General features: G+C 36.0%; 1 protein-coding gene across 2 annotated transcripts in view; it reads right to left on the reverse strand.

Annotated features, from left to right (window-relative positions):
• The window catches only part of CGNL1 (cingulin like 1), a 62,192-nt gene that overhangs the window by 20,389 nt on the left and 15,748 nt on the right, over positions 1-26,055 (reverse strand). For both annotated transcript variants that reach the window (XM_031046133.2, XM_031046131.2), the window contains exons 2-10: positions 24,206-25,808; positions 23,624-23,718; positions 22,636-22,729; positions 21,519-21,620; positions 20,646-20,794; positions 19,946-20,081; positions 17,809-18,021; positions 2,422-2,628; positions 1,998-2,102 (exon numbers count right to left, since the gene is read on the reverse strand). In XM_031046133.2, coding sequence (XP_030901993.2) covers positions 1,998-2,102; positions 2,422-2,628; positions 17,809-18,021; positions 19,946-20,081; positions 20,646-20,794; positions 21,519-21,620; positions 22,636-22,729; positions 23,624-23,718; positions 24,206-25,789 — 2,685 coding nt within the window. In that variant the 5' untranslated portion in view covers positions 25,790-25,808. The remainder of the gene's footprint in view (positions 1-1,997; positions 2,103-2,421; positions 2,629-17,808; positions 18,022-19,945; positions 20,082-20,645; positions 20,795-21,518; positions 21,621-22,635; positions 22,730-23,623; positions 23,719-24,205; positions 25,809-26,055) is intronic.

Here is a 26,055-nt window from a genome sequence, read left to right on the forward strand (position 1 = left end):
GAATAACAATGTCCTTGTTGTTTGTTAAAATGCAGCCAGCAGAAAACTGGATAACATAGGTATATGGTAAAAATATTTGTCATGAAAACTGAGCATTGCAACAGCAATTATCTTCGTTCTCAGAAAAATCCTGTGTTACAACAGATACTACTTCATTCTCCAATATTATTCAGGGGAAGTAAGATGTTGTGTTGTTTCTCATCAACACTCATTTTTTTTGGGCATAAAAATTAGGATATGATATCTCTCTTTTCTAGATTAACTGATAGAGGAGAAAAATACTGATAAAAACTAGCATGTTAGCACGCTTAGCTTAACACTAATACTTGAGATAGACTAATAAGTCATGCTAGAAACAACTGAATCTTGACCCAAAGCTAACCAAGATGCAGGAGATGCGTATGGTGCACTTATTCATGTTGTGCAGGACGGTCAAGTCAGACTGTGATAGAATGGAGTTCTTAGAGAACAGTGTTAAATACAAGCCAATGATCAGCAATGCGCCACCTACTGTGATTGTGCAGACCACCAGCAATACATAAAAGCAAATCCGGAGAACCAGTGAAGTAGAACGGATAAACATGGTTTTTTTTCTTTTTTTTTCAAACAACTGACCAAAAGCCTTCAACGAAACACTTACTGATGGAGTTACAAGGAACAGCAGCTTAAAACCATCATTTTTTAGAAACAAAAGCTTCATTACCAATAATGTTAAAATCTTATATTCTTGAAGCACATTTCATTTTAAAGACACAATAGGATTTTCTTCTTGTTATTTTTTTCTTTTTACTATGACCAACTGAACCATGAGAACACAGTGGTTAACACAATCTTCTCTTGGAATATAATCTACTTACAAAGAAGTTTCTTTCTCAGAACAGTAATGTAAAATTTGTATTGAAGACAGCAAGGGAAAACACCTGATCAATTAAAAAAGGGTCACTATCAATGTGCACGTATCTCACTTGAGTCTGACTTGTTCAATAAAATAATTTGAAAACTTCTCTTCTAGAGGAAAAACTAAAAGAATTCTAAACTGATCCTGTTGAAATAGATGCTTCTTCACTACATGTAAAAGGTGAATTGCAAAAAAGAAAGAATAAGTTTGCAACTTTTTCGGATACAGAATATGGTGCCAATAAGAAAAGTTTTAAGATTTATACATATTCATCTCTTTCCTAAACAGATCTGAATTTTCTTTCCACCTGAATAATTCTATCTTCACTCTTATACAATATATTGCCAACATCCCTCTTCACTGCTCTGAAGTAGATCCATTTTCCACATGATAAATTTCTCAGCTAATACGGGAAAAAACATATCCCTTCCTGGATACTGAATAGGCTAAGGGACAAGGTAGAAAGAGGATTTTATACAGAGTTTAAGAGCCTGCAAGTTATACAATATACGTTAAATTTCTCTGGTTTTGTGTTGTAATAACAGTTCCATGTAATATCTGCAAATAAGATTCATAAAAATAGAGAAGCAAATTTCCTGACATTTGTATACTACTACTGTTTTTATTTATATCCAAATACAGCTTTGTATTCCTCTACATGTAAATACCTACAAACAACCAGAGTTGAATGATTATTCAAAATAATAAAAGACACGTATAAAACATTAGGCAGTTTATTTGGCCATCCATCTCCTTGAAGTTTTGCTAGATCCATGGGAGCCAAAAAAGAAAAGAAAAATACTTTGTCAAGGTAACAATTTAAATTAGATGATCTGTTTTTTTTTTGTGTGTGTGTCTCTTCCCATGGCAGAGGGGTTGGAACTAGACAATCTTAAGGTCCTTTCCAACCCTAACTATTCTATGATCCTATGCTTTTATGCTTTCAGGAAACACCTGAACATTGCAGTGAGCTCTAGACTTTAAGACAGAGTGTGCTTCAAAAAGAATGAGATGTTATGCTGCAAAAAGCAATAGCGACTCAGGTAAACAAGTAGAAAAATTAAACTTTCAAAATAGCAAAATGCTCTTGTTCTCTTACTTGCATATCTTCCAGTTGGCTTTCCAAAGACCTTTTTAACACTGCCAGTTCCTTTGCCTCCTTTTCAGCATGTTTCAATGTTTCTTCTAATTGTTGCTTCTCTTCCTGCAATGATATGACTTTATACATTTAGAAACAGTGGCAAGGCCTTTAATCTGACCAGTAAACTGAGCTACAAAGTATATTGAATTCTGGCCTACTACTGACCTCCCCAGTTCCAAGCTGTGACTTTTACACTGGTTTTCAGTGTGTAAGTCCTATACATTCCTATACATGTCATCAAATTGTATCCTGCTTCTTGACAACCTGCTGGTTTTGTGATGTCTTCCCAATGACATTGCCCATCCTTTGTCAGATTTTGTTCTACAATGTAACCTTTACAAACAGGAAGGAGACTACTTAAGGGGCTGGTTTTCTAACTTACCTCATATCTCTTTATTTTTTCCTTCATTAAATTTTCTTCTCCTTTCATACTATCAATTTGCTTGTGCAACTCTTCAGTTTTAATCTCTAGCTCATTAACTGTTCTCTTCAATATTTCATTTTCTTCAGTCAGCTCTTTGACTTGATTTACTATACTATTTCGTGCCTCTTGTGCAGCATTTCTTTCACTTGCAAGGACAGCAGCACTCTGGGGGAAAACAAATTATATCACATTTTAAAAAAAACCATAAATTTCATATGGTGTCACAGCAAATATAGCTAGGATAAAACATTATTAAAATGTCAACAACAAATTTAACTTAAAATCTGTATTTGTTACAAACATGTATTTTTCTTGTTCATATTACTGAGAAATACACAAAATGATTTTTTTTTTTCCTCGGGCATACCTATGTGCTAAAGTAACACACAACACCTCAACAGTCTCATGCCTGCCATCACATATTTTCACCTTAACATCTTCCTCTTTATTGCCCTAAAATATTTTCATTACCAAATCCTACTGTTAGGTAATTCCAAGTAATCTAAAAAACTTGACATCAAAAGCCATATGGACCTTTAAAGAAGAACATATTGACGAAGAATGCCTTCTACAGCACACAAACTCCAGGCAGTCTTGCCCCACTGCTTATTCCAAGCACTAATATGCAACATTCTACATCCATGAAACTTCTGTGGGGCTGCAAAGTAAACCAACTTAAGGAACAGGATCAACTGTAATACATACACACAGAGATAAACATAGAGAGAACTTGACACTTAAAAAAAAAAGAGTGGTTTGTAGGGGAAGTGTTACTAGGAAAAAAAAAACCCAAACCCCTAATCAATTTCAAAACACAGTCTCACAAACTGCTGTATGAGCCCAGAAGAGCAGACTGAGCAGGCATGAACAAGCAATAGAGACTGAAAGTACCTTATAGTGGTATTGCTTCAGCTCTTCCTGCACACAATATGGCCCACACTTGGGGCTGTACTTAACTGGGACTTCTGCTTGGTTTTCAGTTACTGCCTGAGGATGGAAGGAGGTTTAGCCACTAGTTCAACTTGTATTCAAAAATACACTTTTTATTTTTTCAGAAACTCAAATGAATGCACAACACAAAGAGTATCTACAATAAAGCACTCACCACAACTTATCACATGTGCTAATAGATTTTTTTTTTTTTTTGGCAGGGCAACTAGCTGCAGCATGTATCTAACCATGGCTTTGATCTCACCACTTCCTCTCTCTGAAACACCCTACCATTTGCTGTTGAAACTATGTCTCTCTATTGTTACACTATCTATACTGTTATACTGTAACACAGACCAGGTATGTACTTGTAAACATTTAATTCTGGAGTAAAGCACTGGGAAGATTCCATCTTTGCTCTTCATTCACTTGTCAATCAGAATTCCCTCCAAAGAACATAAAAAGAAACCAAGATACAGTTTTTCATTCTAGCTCTCAGGCATTCAGGTCTGATAGAAAGCAGTACTCTACAAAGACCTGGTTCTAATGTACAGACTCACTGCCTTCTACATTAAACCCTTAAACAATAGTAAGAACACCAGTTATGAGAATCTCTCCAATGGCTATAGATTATGTTTATGGACATAAAGAAGAGAGGGTGAGCCTCTCCTCATTATACACTCCCAGCTTCATTGATTTTCCTCCATGAATGTATCATCCATTAATTTCTCTCCTTTTTTTAATCCATTTTTTGTATCCATTATTTGCCTCTACACTATCTGGTAACAACAGCTAATTGCATGATAATTACTAAAGCTTAACATTGTCACATATGAAATTGTGTTTATCTGGATGAAAACAAAAGAAATTGTACACAGCAGTTTGGTAAACACCTATTTTGTGAAATATTTTATGAATGCACAAAAATAACTTTTCAGTTTTTTGATATTTCCCACCCCCAAAAGTAATAAGCAAAGTTATATAAAAGAGTGTTTACAAAGTGCACCAGCACTAGATTGTTTTCCAGCAAGCAACAGCTTTAAAATAATGCAAATTAGTTTGATAAAGCAGTAACTCTGAAAATGCTCAGACTGTCTACAGGGTCAATGAACTTATTAGACAAAAACTGGCAGCATAAGCAGGCTGACAAGTTCTGGTCTTTTGAAAATACTGAAAAAACTTGTTCTTTTAAGTACCTGACTAATTGAAAGCTCTGAAATAAAATCTTCTGATGCTTTAAGTTCTCACATATTGAAATTTCAATAAAATTTATATATTCCTTTAATTTTTGCTTTTTGCATACAGCAAAGTTTTACTAATTAGCAAGCATTCCACCAGTGGCTCCTTTTAGTCTCACTTCCCCTTTCTGGAGCTGAGTAAAAGCAGCTGAGGCATGCTGGGGAGTTCAGGGAAAGGAATGTTGATTTGTCTGTTCTTTTTCATCCAACCGCCTACACAGGGCTGCACAGTAAGAGAGGACTGAAGCAGGCCCACACCGCACCTGAAAATTCCATCACCTCATCTACCACAGTTTGTTCTCCTTTCCCAATACAGGAAGTATTATTTACTTAGAAGCACATGCACACACACACAAAAGCAATCAACCAAAAAAACCTCCAGATCTACATACTTAAATACACACACACACATATATATATGTATTTAACCTAACAGGTTCAAAATTAAGTTCAGCCTCCACTGATACAGTCATATCCAGAGACCTGCTCCAGCCTGCCTTATGCTGTATGTATCACGGGATACTTTTCTGGCCACTAAAACTAAACTGGTATTCTATCTCCTTTTTCATTATGCATTTCAGTAAGTTAGCAGGATGCTAGATGAATATACATAAAAGGTAGAGAAGTGTAAAGAGCAAGCTGCAAGTATTAGCTTTGTTAACCTAATTTAAAATCTTGGAAAAAAAATTGGGTATATAAGTAAAATCTGCCCCAAGTTCCAGATGCTTGAGTTACCAGCACTTAACCAGCAGATCTCCACAGGTCTCTAATGACCTTGGCATCATTACAAGGGTTATATCTTCACATGGATGAACTGTTCCCAAACAAATTCTATAACATATTAAGTACAAGATTCCTTTCTTTAACCTGGAAGGCATGTGTCTTCAAAAATACCAACAATAAACATATACACTCACACACACTTTTTCAAAATGGTAGGAAACCTCTCAATATATATGGGAGCTTTAGTGTATTTTAGCTGGAAAGTGGCCATTTTGCTTACATTATCTTCTAGAGAGAGCAGAACAAATTTTCTTCACAGTGCACATTACACTGTGCTCTATTGTTTCAGTATGCTTTCAACTTGTTTCAGGTAAGACTGAGAAGAAATACAGGAGCACTTATCCTATCAGGTTATCAGACACAATTGTATTATACACATAAGGCATGGAAGATCACCTTCAGGATATCATTCAGGATTATATTAGAAAAAAACAATACATTAGTAACTTCAATTTGACAATGAAATTTAAACAGTCAAACCACATAAATACAATTTGGATGTTCTTTGAGCAGAAAATGCACACACGGCATCCCTTCTCCACAAGAGTCAAATTACACAGCTGGGTTTAGATAGAAAAAAAGCAACCCACTCTATATTCATTTATCCTCACTGTAATGAGAACTGCATGCAGAGCTCTTCACTGGCACAAATGAAGCTTCTGGATTATAATAGCTTTTGGCAATATACGTCATCTCCCATAGCATATTGCAACAGAAAGTCAGAGCATCAAACAACTCCACGCCTCTTCCTTTCTCCTATTCTCCCTGTTAGTCTTATCTGGCACCCCATGTCACCTTCTATCTCCCCTCTGGCTCTTCTCTTGGGAAGACAGGTGAACATGACAGGTATCATTACAAAAGGTATGCAAAGGAAACAAGCACTGAAATGTAGTTCTGGCAGATACCCCTGTAGCAACACCATTAGGGAAGGACCCAGTGGAGAGAGAGATCCCTATCCATATATTGAACAGTTATGTAAGGTTAAGGCCAGCAGCTATCAAATCATACACGGCTGAAGCAGAAATAGATTGTTGTGCCCTTTGACTATGGAACCCCACTTACACAAGCAGTGTACTCAACCAACCCCAGCAACTAGAAGGCAATATTACTCACATAGAGACCACACATGAAATTTACCACTCTGTAGTTAGAGATGGCTGACTATATTCTGCATAATAAAACATGCCGGTAGAAGATATGAAAACCAATGCACTGAAATTACAAAGAAATTACTATGTATGCTGATATATCTTGAATGCCAACTATTGCACCTCACAGGCTAAAACTGAAAGTGGCAACAGCACAGGCAGTTTAAACTGTACAACAGATGGTATTTGCTAACAGCCAGCAGTAATCCTATTCTCTTTAGTTCTGTCTACATGAGCAAGAAGGCACAGCTTTCATTTAGAATTCAGTAACTGGCTCACACATTCAAAGAAGGAGCTGAAAGCTGTTTGCAAAAGCATTGAATTAGAGTGGGTTAGAGTGATGAAGATGAAAGCAGAATGTTCACTGAACACTGTAGGGGCAGCAAGTACAAATGAGGAAAGCAGCCAGACAGGGAGAACTCACACGTACAGACTGTGCTGTGGATCCATATCCTTCAGTCCACACATGACTTATTTGTAATGGTGCTGTACGTAAACAGTGAGTTAACAAAAGGTCCTTAAGGCTTAATGACACAACATCAATTAATGACTCCTGCTGGTACCCATTCATAAATCCTTTACATTGCTACATTTGGGGTATTGGTGAAGGTTTGGCAATAGTTTTAACTAAGTTTATATAAATTTAACCCACAGTAACAGAACTGGATAAAGGTCACAAAGTAATGATTTAAGCTGAATATGAAACATTAACAAACATGTTGTTAGCATAACATCTTTAGTTCACAGACTTGTGGATCAGCCTCTTCAGAGTTGAAATGAGATGATATACATACACACATAAAAGCATGTAACAGACAAAACTGGCTAAGCAAGATTCTTAAAGAAAACTCTAAAATGAAATACTGTATATTCACATGTATTTGTCATACAAAAACCCAACACAACCCAGCAAAACCCCAACAACCAAAAGCAAAAATCAAAACCAGAACATGCAAACCGAACTGAAAAAAAAAAAAAAAAGAAAGAAATTTATATCAAGCATTGAAATGGACTCTCTGGATATTAAAATTAACAAATCTCAAATCCAAAACTGCAGTTTCTTCCCTATGATCCATAAAACATGCTTATTTCTTTTTATTCTGACTTTCTAGTTGTGGTAGTATGTATAACTTTTTTTTTTGCCATATTATGGAATTATATTTATGTAAAGTAAAAACCCTATAGCATTTTCGCTGTTATGTTTGTTTGCTTGCACTTGTTTTGTTTTTTCCTTTCAATCTGTCTGTCATCACACCATCTTCTGGGGCAATCAGTGCCTTCCATTCCCTACATTTAGTCTGTTTCATATTCAGATTTCCATCTCTTCAGTCTCTGACGGAATAATACCTTCCTCTTAATACCCACATCCTTGCAGACTTCTTAAACATACTGATACCTTCTTCTCATTATTTTTGATTACACGAAATATTTTATTATGCTTCTCAAATTTTATCATCTGCCTTATCAACAGACTTAAGCTACAGAGAAGCTGGAAATGAATTCCAAATTTCTAAAAAAAACCCAATAAAACCAAAAATACTACAAAAAAACAACAACAACAAAAAAAAACCCAACAAAACAAAAAAACCCAAATCAAACAGGTGGGGGGGGCAGGAGAAGAAGACTGTTCAGAAGAAAGAAAACAGCTGTAATGATGAGGTCCCACAAAACAAAGCCCTCTGCAACTGCCTGAAGATAAGTTTGATAAGTTTCTCCATTCTGACACTGTCATTGTACCATAGTGCACAGATAATCACAGAATAGTTAGGGTTGGAAAGGACCTTAAGATCATCTAGTTTCAACCCCCCTGCCATGGGCAGGGATACCTCACACTCAACTACCACTGAAGGCTCTGTCCAACCTGGCTGTAGGCTTACTTATTAGTGCAGCAGTATGCCCAAACCATTATGAAGAAAAAAACACAAGTTATCAAATACTAAAAGAAAGGTCTAGTGGAAAAAAAAAAAATTAGTTTCTGACCAGAAAAAAAAATCATATATGGAGAAAAATAATCTATGGCTGCCTATAACCACTGATATTTTCTTATAGTTCTCACACATTTTAATTCTGAAACTGAAAGGATTAGTCCATCAGTTTGAGAACAAATCAAGAGTTTACAGGGAAAGAGGCTGCTGCTGCAAAAATGAGCAAGGCAGAAAGGAGAGTTTCACAGCTAAGGTGCCCAAATACAGCCCTAGAGAATCTGAAGTCTATCACTGTCTCTGACAAAGAGCTCCTGAGGCAAGTCACTCAACCAAAATTTTCCAGAGGGGATCAATAACTGCATGCTCTGTACTTTCCTTGGTGGCTGATTTGAGACACTAGGTTTTGGCTTCCAAACTTTTAAGTGCACAGTTGCAACTAAAGTCAGCAAAAACTGTACCCTGGATGTACCAAGGATTATATAATGGTTAACATTATGTTAACCTTGCCCCCTTTGTTTGAACATGCAGAACTAATGGATCCTTTTGACAGTAATCTGTCTGCCTTTTACTTTCCTATAATTAATATGGGGAATAATGTTACTTATGATCTTGCAGCTGTGCTGAGAAAAAGAACTAGTTTGTGAAATACTCAATGTAATTCTTTATTCACAAGAAGCTTTTAATAGCGTGTACTGAGTGCAGGAACACACCAAAGTCTGAAAAAAACTAATCAGTGTTCAAGAATCAAAATTCTAATGTTGTGCTTAAGTGAGTACAAAACTATTTTTAACTTGTAACAGATAATTGAGAAGATTATGAGAAAACGCACCACATGTATGTGTGTACTATTTGATTTGGTATGTACACCTAATTTATAAAGTTTTACCTACTGTAGGTCTGCTTATCTGACCCCACATAGTCACAGCTGCAGCATGTATTTTTCAGCTTTGGGCCAAAGGAAGTCACTTTCCATAAGGAAAATTCAGCAGCAAAATTCAATTCCCTAGTTCTCATCCTGCTCCTTTGAGGTGTTTTGCCTAACAAAAAGTGAACTTCATAAAATTTGGGTTTGTGTCCTTGTATACAAGGACACAGATTTATAGTCCAAAAGATTTATAGTCTAACAACAATGTACAATATATCAAAATTAGTCAAGGCCAAGTCTAAACAAAGCAATAAACGTTGTTCCAACTCGCGTGTTACAGTAATATGGGCAAAGCAAATACATTTATATACTATTCTGCTCTCAACTTGGATGCAAGCAGTAAACAGATTTAAAGAATTGAGGATGAAACTCAGTAAAAAAGGTATCAAAATCCTTACCACCACTTATTATTGTGTAAACCCAGAGAAACATGGACCTTGAGATGCAAATGAAATATTGTACTTCAACCTGAATACAGCAAAAATCTCTTGGACAGGAATGCAGAAAATGTTCTGTAGCTCCACACCTTTTTTTTTTTTTTTACCACACCCTCAACACTGGCAAAGGCATGAGAGTGGTTGTGTAACTGATCATTAAAAAAATGGTCTTGGCTGACTTCAGTGTTTCAGCTGGTGAAATTCCCTTTTGGCAGTGGCTGTACAGAATAGGATCTTCAGAGACCTTTTACAAAATACAGGAAGAGGTAAAATGAGCAGAAGCTAAGTATCTTGTTCACAGATTATTACAGTTGTCACATTTCAGCTAGATTCAAAGTTTCTTAGGCACAGCTCAGCAAATTTTTCTGAAAACCTTTATATTTCCCTTCAGAATCAAGTAAAACTGAGTTCAACCAATTAACTGTTCTTTAACTGTCATACTTGATATACAAATCTAAGGAATAAATCTCCATTCAAAATGAGCTAGAGTACAAACAGAAGTTTTTTTAATGGAAGTATAGACTTTCAAATTTTCTTTCCATATACATACTTGTGGAATCAAAGTAAATGACACAATAATCCTCCAAAACCTTCTGAAAAATAAAGGGAACAGTGTGGCTGCTCACTTCATTCTGTTCCTAGTGTGGAACACCTAAGGTATCATAGAAGATACTGTCTGCTGAAACCAACTCTAAATTCTCCTAAGCCACCTTTTTAGGTTGATGCTGGACTAGTTGTCTAACTTCTTGAGCTACATGCACAAAGCTTCATGTGGCTCCGGGGATTCAGATCTACCTATCTCCCCTTAGATGACCCTGAGAAGTTAGTAGTGGTGGAGATACCAAATCCCTTTCTATTGTTTTTTCCTCTTCCTTTTTCATATACACACAAATCAAGATTAACTACAACAACTAACATTGATTTCCCTACCTAACATGCAGGTGATTTCCAAATAAAGAAAAAAACTGTCGTGGTTTAAACCCAAATCACACAGCTCATTCACTCACTCCACCCCTTTGCTCCCCCAACTCCCGGAGAGTTAGGAAGGAGAATCCAATGAATGTAGCCTCCACAGGTTGAGATAAGAACAGTTTAATAACTAAGGTATAACACAAATCACTACTGCTACCACTAATAATAGTAATAATTATCGATAAAGCAAATAACAAGTGAAGAGAATACAACATCTCACCAGCCACCAACCCATAATTCACCCCACCCTGCCCGACTGAGCACCTACTGGTACCTCCACCAACCCCCAGAGTCCTCAGCCCTTCCGGGTAACTCTCCGTTACATCCTGGGCATGATGTGCTATGGTATGGAATACCTCATTGGCTAGCCTGGGTCAGGTGTCCTGTCTCTCCTTTCTCCCAGCCTCTCCTCCTCCCTGCCAGAGCATGAGGCTCAGAAAGTCCTTGGACAAACCAAACATTTGAGCAGTAACTCAAAACATACGTGCTATCAGCAACCGTTCCCAGCCCAAAAGTCAAAACACAGCACTGCACCAGTTACCAAGAAGGAGAAAAAATGACTGGTACTGCTGAACCCAGGACAAACCAAACCCAACCTACATCCAAAGACTGACACAAAAAGAAAAAAAAGACAAATATAATGAGTCTCAACATAAGGAGAGCCCTTTAATTGTAATCCTTATTAGCTCTCCAGTGAAGACAGCTTCTGAAATCAGTATTATTCAGGTATAGTCATCTAGTTTTTAAAGCTCATGAATGCAAATAACAGGTCTATTTCTATTTGTATTCTGTTTGTAGTTCCGGTATTTCTCCCCAGTGCGTACCTCTAGGCAATTCTTCTAACCTCAGACACTGTTTCTTAAAGCAGCTGAGGTCCTGGGATGAATAACACTGTAACACTGCATAGCATGGATAAAAAAATCTAATACAAAATAGTTCTAAAAAGGGAATGAGAAAACTCGAAAGCAAAACAGTGACAGTGTTAGGCTACCAACCCCACAAGATTCCCTCTTACCCTCCCCCAAAAAAACCCAAGCTTCTGGAAAAGAGACTAAACAGCTTTACTTACTGCTTTTCTACCTTACACTGATTATATTAATTCTCCCATGATCTCAAAATGAGGCCTAGCCTACTTTAACATACAGCTATGCCTTTGGAAGTTAACTGTTATTAGTTACCTATTAAAAGGGTCAATGTGTTTTCATGTCTCAGTGAGGTACACTGCAACCTACTTGAATTCTCAGCCGTATGTCAAGAGATTATTCAGTAAGCAACTGCACAAACTTACAAGCAAGGGAGGCTGTCTTTCCTTCCATTTCAGCTAGAGCCATTCTATTAACTGCCTACATTTTAAAATTGAGAATGCATCCCCCCTTTTTTCTTTTTCTTTCTCCCCAGTATAGGCATGACTTTGTATTTCATTTACACAGTTACAAAATCCACAGCCAGGAAAGTATTAACCTCTCAAGTAGCAGCTATACCAAAGTCAATATTATCCTCCTAGCTACGTATCATGACATACTCAAGCTGGCTTATACTAACTGAATTTTCAAGGTCAGAAGCTGTTGCAAATACTAGAGTAAAATATTAACTAGTTCTGTGTTCACATTGCATCCTATTGCATGGACTTCACAGTCTAGTACTTCACACACATACACAAATACATACTGTCATAGGACAAACCACCCAAACTTACAGATACTGTTATCTGCTGACAGCATTAGAGATCCTCCTGGTGGTATTAAAGAATTATCTGACTGCACTGGCTCTTACCAACTTTCAGAAAACAGCAAACTTCTCAAAAACCCCACAAAACCCCAACTCTCCTTCCCAGTGCAGGCTAACTGAAACTGTCCTCCCGTAAGGTTCACAACTATCAAATGAGAAAACAGATTTTTTTTTTGTTTTGTTTAGATGTGGTCCAATCCAACTCAAACAGAACTTTGCATGGCAGTTTTGCTAAGAGGCTTTCCAGACTCTACATACAATATAAAAGCCATTCAGCTGCAGTTTCATGGTACTGTCTGCATCCAAACATACACATCCCCACTAAATAAATGCAGAAGTAAGTTGCACAGAAATGAAAGACCAGATGAGCTGGAACTTAAAAAGCTTGCTTTAGCACTAAACGCAGTCACCAAGTTACATCTTCAGTTTGCTTTAGAGGCATGTTTATTATTCTTGTTGACAACACAGCTAATATTCCATCATTTGTTTGATATTTCATTTAATGGGTGCCTAAAAACATGCATGATACTATTATCAAATGAATTCCTTTACTTGCACAGAACAGACACTTCAGAGAAAAACAAATCTGTCGCCTAGATTTTCCATATACAGTTCTAAAATACAAGTTTCCAATAACAGTGCCCATTTAAGGAGTGCCTACAGCCTTCCTTCCACCACTACACTTCAGTCTGTGCACCCTCACTTTCTTTCCTCTGCTCCATCTGTGCTTGTAAGACCACACTAGAAATCAGTCAAATACATACCCAGTGTTTAGAGGACTGGTAAAGGAGGGCAGAAAATTAAAGCAGGGTGGGGGTGGGAATTGTGTCATGAAGGAGGGGACATTGACTTGGACCAGAGACTCCACTGTTCTTGGACTCTGTATACAGTTTAGATCAGTTACCAACTGGCTTCTACCATTGAAACAAAGAATAAGCATTATTTCAGTATGTTACAGGCTGCTCAGGCACACAAAGGAAGAAACATCAGTGGCATTTAAAATTCTGGCTCATCTTCTCTAACTCTTTTCCAATTGTTATGTATCTTGTTTGAGGTGAATGTGCTAGACTCAGACACAGCATTTGGGATGCAGATTCAGAGGAGTTATGGATGTATGTACACAAGGGCATAATGATATTCTTAGGCCCAAGCAATTCCTATTATATAATTTGTTTTCTTCTACTGTTATAAAGAAGATGTTTTTATAGAGCTGTTTATTATAACCCCAAAATTTCATCTGATTAGTTGAGATCCTATTAGGTTTTTCCCACATATACAGTTTCACAGTTATATACAGTATGTTTGTCTATCTCTTCATGTACCAGTGTCTCTGTGATGTTCCACAACCAGTTATGGCTTCACTCTGAGTGACTTAAGTAACCACTGCTCTTTGTTTGTAGAGCATTATTTCAAAATAGGTTCTCAAAATATACTAAATTTTGTTATGCCTCATTTTACATTTAAACTATATTTGCCAAGCCATTTCTGAAGAAAGGCACACAGGGTTTATATCAATATAATCTACAATGCTTAAGCTAGTTTTTGTTAAGCTTGTGCTCTATGTGGGAGATTTTTATTAGCTTTGAAGAAGAAATATATTATCAGGCTTGGTAGAAAAAGAATCAATATGCAATTTTCATTTCAAAGTTCTTTGCACCTCTGTGCTAGACTCACCTAAATCCCAATCACTATATATATATGTAATATATATTATATATATAGTGGGGGAAAAAAAAAGGAAAGATGCTTCTCATCTACAATACTCAAGATTTTATATTAGTTTCTTATTTTAAAGGAGTACACTTTCACGTCATAATATATGCAGAAGATAACCATTGTCTTTTGCTGTTGCTTTCACTTGCTCTGATAAAAGTCCTTCTCTTTGATCATACCACGGCTTTACATGTCAGCTAAAACTCATATGACCACTAGCTTCAGTGAATTCTTCAATGTGTGGATAAATGAAACTGCTTCTAAACTCTAAATGTCTGTTTTATCGTCTTGAGGATAAGGTCAGAAGAATGATGAACCCTGAATAAATCAGTTGAGGTCAGGCTTAAATATGCCTCCTCACAATGTGATGAATACAGCATTTTCTGAACAACACCACTTGTGCAGACTGCTTCTCAGGGCAGATATAAATTTGACAGTGCTGGGCAGACTGAAACTGCACTCCTGAGCTGATAAAATTTCAGTGGAATTTGGACAGTACTAGCTGCAATTTGCTACAACCTTTTACTTACAGTATTACATTCCAAAAGGTATTTCCAAATGTTACTGGATATAAACAGCAGCACTTCTTCTACTTCAGCTACATCAGTAACAGAGCACTCGTAAGGTAAGCAGTACAATTCTGGCCTATTGTGCTGTTGGGTCAGATTAAATAATATAAATTTTTTGTACTATATTAATGCCAGGAAAAGGTTCCTATTCTTTACTGCTCTGCCATCTGCTGTTATGGAAAAATCCATGGTTAATTAGAAGGACATTATTTTTTAAATTTATTATTAAATTAAAGGCAATTACTAGCCCACAGAAGTGTGTTACAGAAAAGTAAAACTTTTACCACTGTTAAATGGGAACAGTCTGATCTCACTCTTAATAAACAACCAATGAAGTTAAGAAAAATCAGACATCAAGACCACAAGCATAAGACGTAACACAGAAATAAGTTAAAAACATGAACTGTAGCAAAAAAAAAGACTTAATATCTGTGACTTTATATAAAAATCTCTACAAAACAAACAAAAAACTAACCTACCACGTCAGTGAGCATGTGAACAGAATCATACACAACAAAGAACCCTAATCTATTATCAGATAACCTTGTGTATGTTTCTAACATGACTTCAAAACAGATCTATGTGACATTCTAATCACATAGACTAAATGTGCTCTACATTACTTGAAAATGAATGCTGAAAAACTCGGTTGATTTAACATAAAAATTGCTTCCTTTCTCCCTGAAAAAGCTTCCTTTTTGGACTAAGATATCACAAACCACCCTTATTCAGCGTACCAATTTGGATGATATAAAAGCAACATAAGAACTAACAACCTTGTACATACAGACTCTGATATACCCTGCTCTATCAAACTACTATTACAGCATTTACACACCTGTTTTCCTCATTAAATACAACACAATGGCAGCTTCAATTGTATAAAACAGGATTTACACATACACTGTTAGGTATTCCAGATTAATTATAAAATCAATAATTAACATCATAAGTAAGATCACAGCAGATCACTCATCTATCTCCCCCAGCTACACTTGCCTAATAGAAGATATATCAAACTCAACAACTAATCTCAGCCAGTAGTCGTAGAGGTAATGCTGACCTTTAAAAAAATCATTAAGGGTAGGTACTAATACCAGTGAGATTAAAAAGAAGAAACTTAAAGAAGAAACTTCCAATTAAGCATGTTGTAAGAAATTTTACTTAAAATAAAACCAACAAAAATTACTCAAGTAATATCGGAAGAGAAGACCCAGTGCTTAGAGCAATATTAATTAATTAAATTTCACTTTTGAACATTTTATTAAATTTACTATTAGATAGACTATGCCATGCAAGTAAATAAATGCTATTTATAACTATCTCTACGCCACAGCAACCCAGTCATAGAGCCATTTCCCAGGCTGTTATTGTTATGCCAAACAGACTACTCTTTCATTTCTTGTCAGTTGTAATTACAGTTCCATAATTGAAATACAGTAAATTACCATGCAGTAACTTTGAAAGATGGTTCACTGGGGTTAAGCTGTCACTACAATTACTGTATGATAAAAAATGATAATTTACGTGTTCTACTTTTCTCTCAAAGAAAAAAATTAATTCAGTTCAAGCAGCTCAGATAAGTCAAATACCTCCATGATGATGTAAATAAAGAGAAACAACACATTTATCAAAGCCAAACAAGCATTAAGTCCCAGGCTGTACATCCAAACCAGTGTATTAAAAACTTTTCTAACCACTGAAGAAAATTTTAGAGACAATCCTTCAAAAAAATACTCTTTATCAGAATTCAGTCATCTATCCAGCATCTTCTATATATGCTCCAATTTGCTCATAAAGCATATACAGCTTTGGATATATCATTTAAGTTGCAAGCTCAATTTTAATTCAGTTCTACATTATGCTTTTGGCTACAAGCAGTAGGATAACTGCAACTCAACACCAATGACATGAAGGTAAAAGAAATTGGCACAGACATTTCTAAGCATAAAACTGGGCCTGTAATTTTGACTTACACTGCTCAAGCAGTTTGCCTGTAGAAATTTTCTGAAATATTTGACAGAAGTAAAATGAGGGATAGACACAAATAACTGTCACTGTAAAAATAGTGCTCAAAATCTTACGAGAACTGACCCCTTACAAAAAAAATCTTTCAATAAATTCCTAGCTGCTGTCTTCAAAAAGGAAATCTTTTGGAAAACAGTAATAGATAAGGCACTTCCGAAAATTGCTGCTATTCTTGCCATGACAAAGACCACATGCTGATGCTGGAAGAGGCAATTACTTCAGTTCCATTTTCCTCCTGTCTCCTTCCAGACACCCAATCTCTGCTGTTTTCCTTGAGCTGGCACTCATGTGGCAATTCAGTAAACAGGATAAGCTCAATAAATTAAAAGGGAAAAGGAATACACAAAAAAATCCCAACCACGCAACACCACCAACACAAAAAAAACAAACCAAACCAACCAACCAAATACCCCAGCAAAAAAACAAATCACCACACAAACAGAACCAAACAAAAACCCCACCACCTAGTAGTGAATGGCTGAAGTAACAAGAAGGGACAATGTAACCAGGAAACAGGATGTGGCACAAGGAGCTGCAGGTAAGAACAGAGGGCTGCAAAGAGCTGCTAGAAACTGTAATTTCCACGGCATCACTGACAAAGCACACTGGTGCTCTTCAGGGCATCCTCAAGGTTTCAGTGATTCCATTTAACCCAAGACAAGTAAATGGCCCTCTGTACTATACTCCCATCTATTCTTTCCCAAAGCTTGCAATGAAGAAAACAGTAAATAAAGACTCAAAGGGCCACAGCTTCAGCTGTGGCAAGCACTCAAAACATTATATACGTACACGACATAAAATTTATTCTCAGCAGCTAAGCATCTCCTAGCCTAAATCTCTACCTATTCATTTTGCTAAGGGGATAGTAGTATCTGGAAGCATCTATTATGACATCTGTGAGAGGGATGGCTTTTCCCTGTAGAAATTAATTGTATTCACTTATTTTCACCTCTGTTGCTTTCTCCAGGCTCTGCTGTAGATCTAGCAATTCTTTATCATGTTGTTCTTTAAGTTTATCCATCTCCATGTCATGGCTAGATACTTCTTCTTTTAGTGCTCCTTTTAAAGCGGTAAGCTCTCTCTCTCTCTTTCTCAAAATCTCTTCTTGTTGATCTTTTGCTATTAATACTTCTTCCAGATCCTGCTTCATTTGCATCAGCTCCTAAAGAACAAAATTAAGCACAACTGCATGACAAATAGCTCTAGTGGATGTTCTGTTTGTGTTTCAGAGAAGGAAAGCAGGTAAGATCCCCAAGGCCAACTTTTATTTTTGTCACTTTTATAGTAAGTTAAAAATTTTCTAAACCCTAATATTATTAGAAGTATACCATATAGCTCATGTTTCATATAGTGGGTTGTCCTTGGTTCAGCTGGGTTCTTGCTACTGCTGAACCCAGGACATAGGTCAACGTATCTGATGTTGCAAAACTATGAAAATATTTTGATGGTGTATTCTGCTGTCTGTAAATAAACAGGATTCAAACTAAGGCTGCAATTTAATAACTCCCTCAGTCCTACCTTCTGTAACAAAGAAGCAGGTAAGAACAAAGAAAAACCTTTTCTACCCACACTGCAAGATAAGTGAACTCAGTGATAATTCCTTGTTGTCTTTTCTGCTGGAAAGAATAAAGAAAGTTGCTTCTACAAGTGCTGAAGACAAAACAAATGCTTCCCAACTGAGTCAATGCATTTGCACCCTTCCACCATGTTCTCCCTAGAAGTCATTTCTCCTCTCCAAATTGCTGGGAAGGAAGTGGGTAATCAGTGAATCTGAATAATAAATATACACATGCATGTATACAAACACAGAATAAGATAACAGCAACAACTGAAAATGTACATTTTCTCAAGCTCTGAATAACTGCACTTTAAAAACTAATGTAAACTTCCCCGGCACTGGAGCAGGATCAGTACATCTAAACTATTCCTGATATGAATCATTTATTCTGTCCTTACAGCTTGCAGTGAATACCACTGTCCAGATGGCCACATTCCACTGTTTATTAACCATATTGACAGAAAATGTTTTCCAATACTTATTCTAAATCTCTGCAGCTATGTCTCTCATTTCTGAGTCCATCCCCATATAACACAGAAAAATTGATTGCTATTTCCTTTACTGCAACATTATAAGATGTGCTTTTGACTCTTCCCTCACTCTTCCATTCAGATTAAAGACCTTCTTCATAGGCAATGTTTTTCAGCATTATCATCATCATTCCAGATACTCCCCTACTTCTGTACAACTTTCAAAAGCAGTAATCAAATCTTACGTACATGAAACGAGGTACTTATTCTACTCAGCATGTCTTGCATATTAACATCTTTAATATTCCTGAGATCAACGATGTTTTTTGCTCCCTGGTTTGCATTTTATCATTCAGCTTCAACTTCTTAAGCTAGTTCTTTGTACTGGTATTAAGTTAACTGTTTTGGAACTATGAAGTATTAAGGTCATTCTGAATTCTGACCTTCCTTTTGAACAATTATACACTGGTACTCTTACATACCCTTATCAACAAATTCAGTATCAACATATTTCATCATCAATAAATTAATACAACCAATTACTCTCTCACAGGAGACAGAAAACCCATAACTCTCTTGTTCCTCTCCAGACCATACCACTTCTCTCCCTGGATTCCACTAATATTAATTTCATTAATAGAGTCAAAAATTTAGAGACTACCTTGGTGATATAATTTTCTTAGTTGAATCTTACCTGGCCTTGCTAATTTGTACACCTTCTTTAAACTGATCTTCCCTGTTTTGACCAATAAAACCTACCTAATTCTTAAAACTGACCAAGATGATTATCTCATAATAGTGAATAACTCAGCTGTCCCTTAATCATTATGTTATTTGATCTCCTATTCTAGAAAACAATGGCACTTATGCTTTGTATTCCTTTTACTGTTAATATAGTTATTATAACAAGCTTTCTTAGGTCACCTGATAATGGTATATTGTTATGAATTGACAGAATGGGAAAAAACAAGACATGTATTTCTTCTACCTGTATCTTGGTTCCCAATTTCTAGGCAACTCTGATTTTTTCATCCTTCTTCTGGTACTTTATAACTAACCTCAATCAGAACTTCTTTCTCCCCTTCATCAGTATGTTTTGCATTATCCAGTTCATCATGCATCTCAGAGAGCTGGTCTTGAAGATCTCTAATCTCGGTCTGGTGTTGTTCCTGCTCCATCTTCACTTGAAAAAACCTTACCAGGAAAAATCAGACAATATTTTTTAATTTGTAGAAATTACAAACAGAAATTACAAATTTGTAGAAATTAGAAATAATTAATTTGTTGAGTACAAAAAAATACAGGTATGTATTCCCATGTTCCCCACAAAGGAATGGCATATGAGGCAGAAAAATTAAATGTCAGAGGGATGAAAGTGAGAACTCTTCAGTAGATATATAAGTGGAAAGCTGTATTTTATTTTAAACCTGGTACTATATGCTTGACTAACGTATCAAGTGTTTCCATATTTTACAGACTTGAACTATATATTGTGACCATGAAATATAAAAAGGAATTTGCACTAAGAGGAATAAAAAGGAATTTGCACTAAGAGGAAGACTATAAATTCTGCAACCTCTCCCTTCCTTTCAGATATTCTAAAAACATGCCTCTTTTAAACAGTGGAAACATTTCCTACAATAACAAACATCACTGTCAGATTCCATTAACATATCCTAAAGACACAGGCACTTTTAAACTAAAAGGTTTAAGAATAAGCACAAATTCCAATGAATAACTTCTGTAAAGTTAACTCACTCCTCTAGGTTCTGCCTGAGTTCCTTCTCGCTTTCTTCCAGCTGCTTTTTTAAGGCTTCTTTTTCACACACACTTTCATCAAGTCGCAGCTGAAGATCTTTCAGCCTTGCTTGTGTGGCATTTCTCTCTTCTTTGGAATTCTGCTGATTCTGAATTTTGTTCACCAAAAGTTAAGCAAGATAACAGAGTAAGCATAAATACATTAAAGGCTCTTTTTTATTGTATGAAAGAAGCCATTGCAAGATTTTGATATTTTTCACTTTTAGAAGTGCTTAATAACCTATGAATATTAAAAGCCAGGAATGTTTATTTGCACACACAAAGCACTGCCTTTTGGTTTTTATTAGAAATGTGAAAAGTGAAGTCTCCTCAGTACTATCTCATCAGTTTGAAGTATACTGGTTCTTATGACAGAGTTAACACGCAAACTGAAAGAAGCCAAACTGTTTTTCTTCATGTCTTCAGAGCACGACTGTACTTAATTACTTCAAATTCAGCACTGCAAAAATAATGCAGAAATTAACAAACAGCAGCTATGTAAGTAATACAGTTTGTCTCTCACTCCACATCTGTCTTGCTACAATCAAAAGGTTAACATTTACCTCTTTGGATACCTGCGAAATTTTATGTGCATGTGTCTAACATTTTTATTCACCTCTCCAAAATCCTTTTCAAATACTAAGAAAGAGATTTCTCAAGAAAAGGGTAACCACACTATGAGCAACTACATTTAAAATTAAGTCTGCTGTAAAACCACAGTTATCTGGATTATAAGGAATATGAAGTAAAAAAGGATTCAGCTGGTTGATCAGTTGTCACTTAGAAAAGTTTATCCAAGGTAGTCAAAAGCTTTATAACAACAAAGTGCCATACCCTAATTTCTAGATCCAATTTCTTTTCTAATTCTTCCACTTTCCTTTCAAGTTCTGCTTTTTGCTCCACCAACGCTTTTACTTCAGCTGATGAATCTGAAACCTACAATTAAATACAGATGTTTAATCCCACAAAGCCAAGATGCTCTTTGACAATTGTTCTTTTTAAACCTAAAGTAAAGCTACAAGCTAGGCTAATGAAGTGTAGCATCACCAGTGACTTTTCATACAGGTCAAGCCAAGCTAATATTTTCAAAGGAACCATGATTTTATTTTCATAAAATTTCTTAGCAATTGCTCAAAGGATGTTGCAAATAATGCAGAAAATATACAAACCTAAAGAAAAATTCGAATTAGGCAGCATATGAATTAAATCACAAGGACTTGGGGCCAAATTTGACTGAGATACCACCAATTACACAAAACTGCCATCAAAGGGGTTCACACTCGGATGTCAGGACAGATTTTCAAACACTGCTTTTTGTTAATTTCTTAAGATGTGTTTTATATATTCATTTTGACTGATTACAGCCCAGGATAAAATAATTATCAAAAGTAAGCATTTAATCCTCATGCCGTCACTGCAACAACTGGGCTTTCCTTCACTTTCCTTTAGAACTGAAAAAACAGTTCACCATGTAGCATGAAACAAAAACTCCTCAGCAAGCAGATTGTCAAATGCCATTAATGTAATATGGCTTTTAAAAAATGTCCTAAATTATTGCTTTCTAAATTACAAATTAAAATACTTTCCACTTAGATATCTATTTATAATCACTCTAACAAGATGCTCCACCATTATTTTTTAAAGCTATGTATGTTAGCTTTTTCTTTGATCCAACAACCTTTTGATGTTCACGTTGAGTTTGCATCTCTCTTTCTAAAATGTAGAAGCTCTCAAAGCAGACTCCTTTACATTATTCCTTAATTGTTAACAAACAGATTTCCCATATATCACCTCAGTGCATGATTAAAATTAAGCTATACTACTGAGAATACTACAATATACCGTACTAGAATAATCTCGTTTAAGTCAGTGAGGGAATTCAAGGTTTTTAAACCGTGTTTGAATACATATCACTATTAAACAAGCCAAAACAACTTAAAAAATTGTTTACCTGTGTCTTTCCAGCAGCTCTTGACTTTAAAGTCTGAATTTTCTCAAAAACCAAGTTGACTTTCCTCTTTGTTGCATCATCATTATCAGCACTTCTAAAACACACAGAATAAAAGCAATTATATGATCAAAGGTCCTATTTCTTTAATACTGGAACAAATTCAAAGTGTCCAAACTATGTAAAATCACCAGCATTAAAAAAAAAAAAATCCAATATGAACCATTCAGAAATTTTCTTAGCTATGGTTTCATTAAAGCCTTTAAAGGGAGGCTGCTAAAAAATTATATTCACTGAACTCTTTAATTGTAACTCTCTTCTACAAAATTATAGCTGTGGAAAGACAAGTATTCAGCATGTATATTATACAAACATACTGAAATTATAAGTAATTAGTACTATGTTTTTCAAGTTCTGACTATTGCACCATAAAATACACTTCAGCAGCTGCCAAAACCTGCTACATCAGGAATGCAAAAAAATTTAAGTACATTGTGTATATTTTAACTCATTTCTCTTTCCTTCATCCTTCACTAAGTTATCATTAGGAAACACCAAGTAAAAGAGTTACAGGTAGACAAAGGATTAAATGTACATTAACAAGAGAGCTTCTGCCAAAACTTTAAGAGGTAACACTTTTTTGTTGTTTAAAAAGTCCACAAGCTTAAACTCCCATGTGGTATGATTTGAATTCTTCATGAACCTCCATATCACATGAAGTTTAACTCCTAAAGTGTTTAAAAGATGAAACAGATTCTAATTCATAAATTTCAGGTACACTTCATCAAATCCTGTACAATACTTTATGTAAGTACTGATTGCCCAGGTATTTTGAGATCCTATGCCTTGAAGGATACAGCTCAGATACAGAATTATGAAGCAATTCTAGCTTTGCTTTTACAGTTTCAAATTTTAAATATAATAGAAAATAAATACAGAGAAAATACAGTCTCTTTGGAAAGCAGTCCTCTCCAAAACTATGTTTACTAACCCTTCCTTAAGGTAATTGTAAAGTATCTGTTTAGCAGTCTCTTCATTCGTTTGCTGTGCAAGATCTTGCTGGCCTTTTAAGAGATCAGGAGTTGCCTAAAATGACAAAACATCAAAAAATCACACGAGGGTTGAAAATACAACATCTACAACTTAAGTCCTCCATTGTAGTCTATTATGTAAACATTTATGTACTGTGGACCTAAGTTCATAAAGATCCACCAGAGTTTTGGCCTGCTGCAATAAAAAGTATGCTCCACACCAAAAGAAAGAAAATACAATTTTGAAGTCTCCTCTTGTGCATTTATGCTTAAGAATAATCACATCATTTACAATAAACTCCTTTAGTCCCACCATCATCCTTCACCCAAACAAGAACATACTGTTTTACAAACCATGTTTTCGAAACCTGCAGATAAAGGAGTAATTTTTGTGGTTTTACTTCTCCAGAACAATCCCATCTAGAAGTATTGTGTAATGGGTGTGTGTTCTAATGAAGAGCATAAAAATATGCATTTAATAGTATGAAAGTTTTAGTATGCTAGAGTGCAAAACACAGCTTAAAGAGTAAATTCAAATTTACCTGTATATAAGGGACAGATGAAAATGTTTTCACAGAAACCTTCTTGGCTCCTGAATCAGGTGGAATTGTGATTCGGTTTGGCAACAATAAAGTAGAAGTTACTGTTCTAACTTCTTCTCTCTTACTCTGTCCTGGGAGTGTAGACGAGCTAAACATCAAGCTCTCAGTATCAGCTCCATTTTGTTTATGGTATTGCAAAGAAGTGAAACTGCTATTCTGAGTGTCTTTATCAGGCATTTGCAATTTTCCAATGCTTCGAGCAGAAACCTTCATCTCTTTGGAAGGTGACTTTTGATCTGTGGATAATTGCTTGTGAAAGCAAACTTTAGATGGTCCCAGTAAGTGCTCAGTCGACTTACCCAAGCTTTTACTGAATTCACCTAAACAATCTGAATTCACATCAGACCCTAATGACAAGGCGCTATCAACGCTTCTCGATCTTTTACGATCATCTGCATTAATTCTATTCCTTTTTCCTGACCTACCTCTTCTGTGAGGATCCACTTTCTTATCAAACTTTTCAATTAGCTGATCTACTCCTGGAAGTGAACCAGTATCAATATCACGGCCAGTTCCAGGCAAAAATGGGATATACCTTCTGTTTTCATGCCGATTAACATTGTCTGCATATATTGCATACTCTTGGTCATCAAGTAAAAATCTGTATAAGGAGTTTGCCGAAGTGGGAGTGGCTGATGAGGACGATGATCTTCTTGAGTCATCCAGTACTGGCCCAGCTGAATCTTGTCTGCGGAAGGGAAGAACATCTGGTCTAGGTTTTCTTTTCTCTGGATAAGCAGTGGGACTAACACATGGGGATCCTCCTGCAGATGAAAATGACTCTGAAACACACACTTCGTTGAGGCTGACGGTGCTACTGGGACAATCCAACAACTGCTTATTTTGATCTTCTGTTTCTACTGACCTGTTCAAATGCATTTTTTTTGCATTTGCTTTGGGTGGGTCTGGAAGATATGTATTTGTCTTCTGTAGGGACACTACTTTAGATGAGGAAATCCAAGGCTTTGTTTCGGTTCTTTCATCTGCAAAAGATTTAGATTGACTGCACACAGAAGACTGGTAATTACCCAAGTTCAGGTTATTTTTTTCAGGATCATAAGGCTGTAAAAGTTCAGGATGTCTTTGAAAGTTCAACAAATTTGAGGATTTCATTGTTCCACCTTTAAATTCTGATATTCCATTTTCCTTTTCATCCAGATTGGTTATCTTTAGGCTTTTAAGCACACCCGGCTGCATTTGCTGTGTTCCAGGAAACATAGTGTGTTCACTGTTTTTATCCTCTAACCTAAAAGCAGTATGGGAGTCTGTGGCTGGCTTGCTCACAGGATGAGAAATGACCTCTTGTTCTTTTCCAGCAGAAGGATTTTCTGACAAACATCCTTCTGTATTGTTCAGTACAATGTAAGGATGTCCATCAATTCCTTGGACTCTAATACTGACACCATAAGACCCCATCCTAGAATTTTGTGCATTTCTGGTTTTTTGAGTCTCTTCACTTGTGAGCTCAAGAGTAACTTCGTAGTCCTGCTGCATGTGCTTAAAACCAGCAAAATATGGTTCCATGACTACCAGAGGAATATAGCTGAAATGACAAAAATGTCATTGTTTAAAACACTTCAGATTATTTCATTAATTATTTTATTGCACCAATCAGTGTGACTATGAAGACTTAACAGTAATATGCAGACAGATCAATATACAAGCTATACAAAGCTCAAAGCAAATATACTGTGCTCTAAATAACTGACTGATTCTGGACCAGTGTATTGTTATTTTATGATTATAAATGGTAAGAAACAGCAAGTAAGACTATCAACACAGAGTTGGTG

This window comes from Melopsittacus undulatus, chromosome 9, assembly GCF_012275295.1.
Source record: "Melopsittacus undulatus isolate bMelUnd1 chromosome 9, bMelUnd1.mat.Z, whole genome shotgun sequence".
NCBI classification, from domain to species: Eukaryota; Metazoa; Chordata; class Aves; order Psittaciformes; family Psittaculidae; genus Melopsittacus; species Melopsittacus undulatus.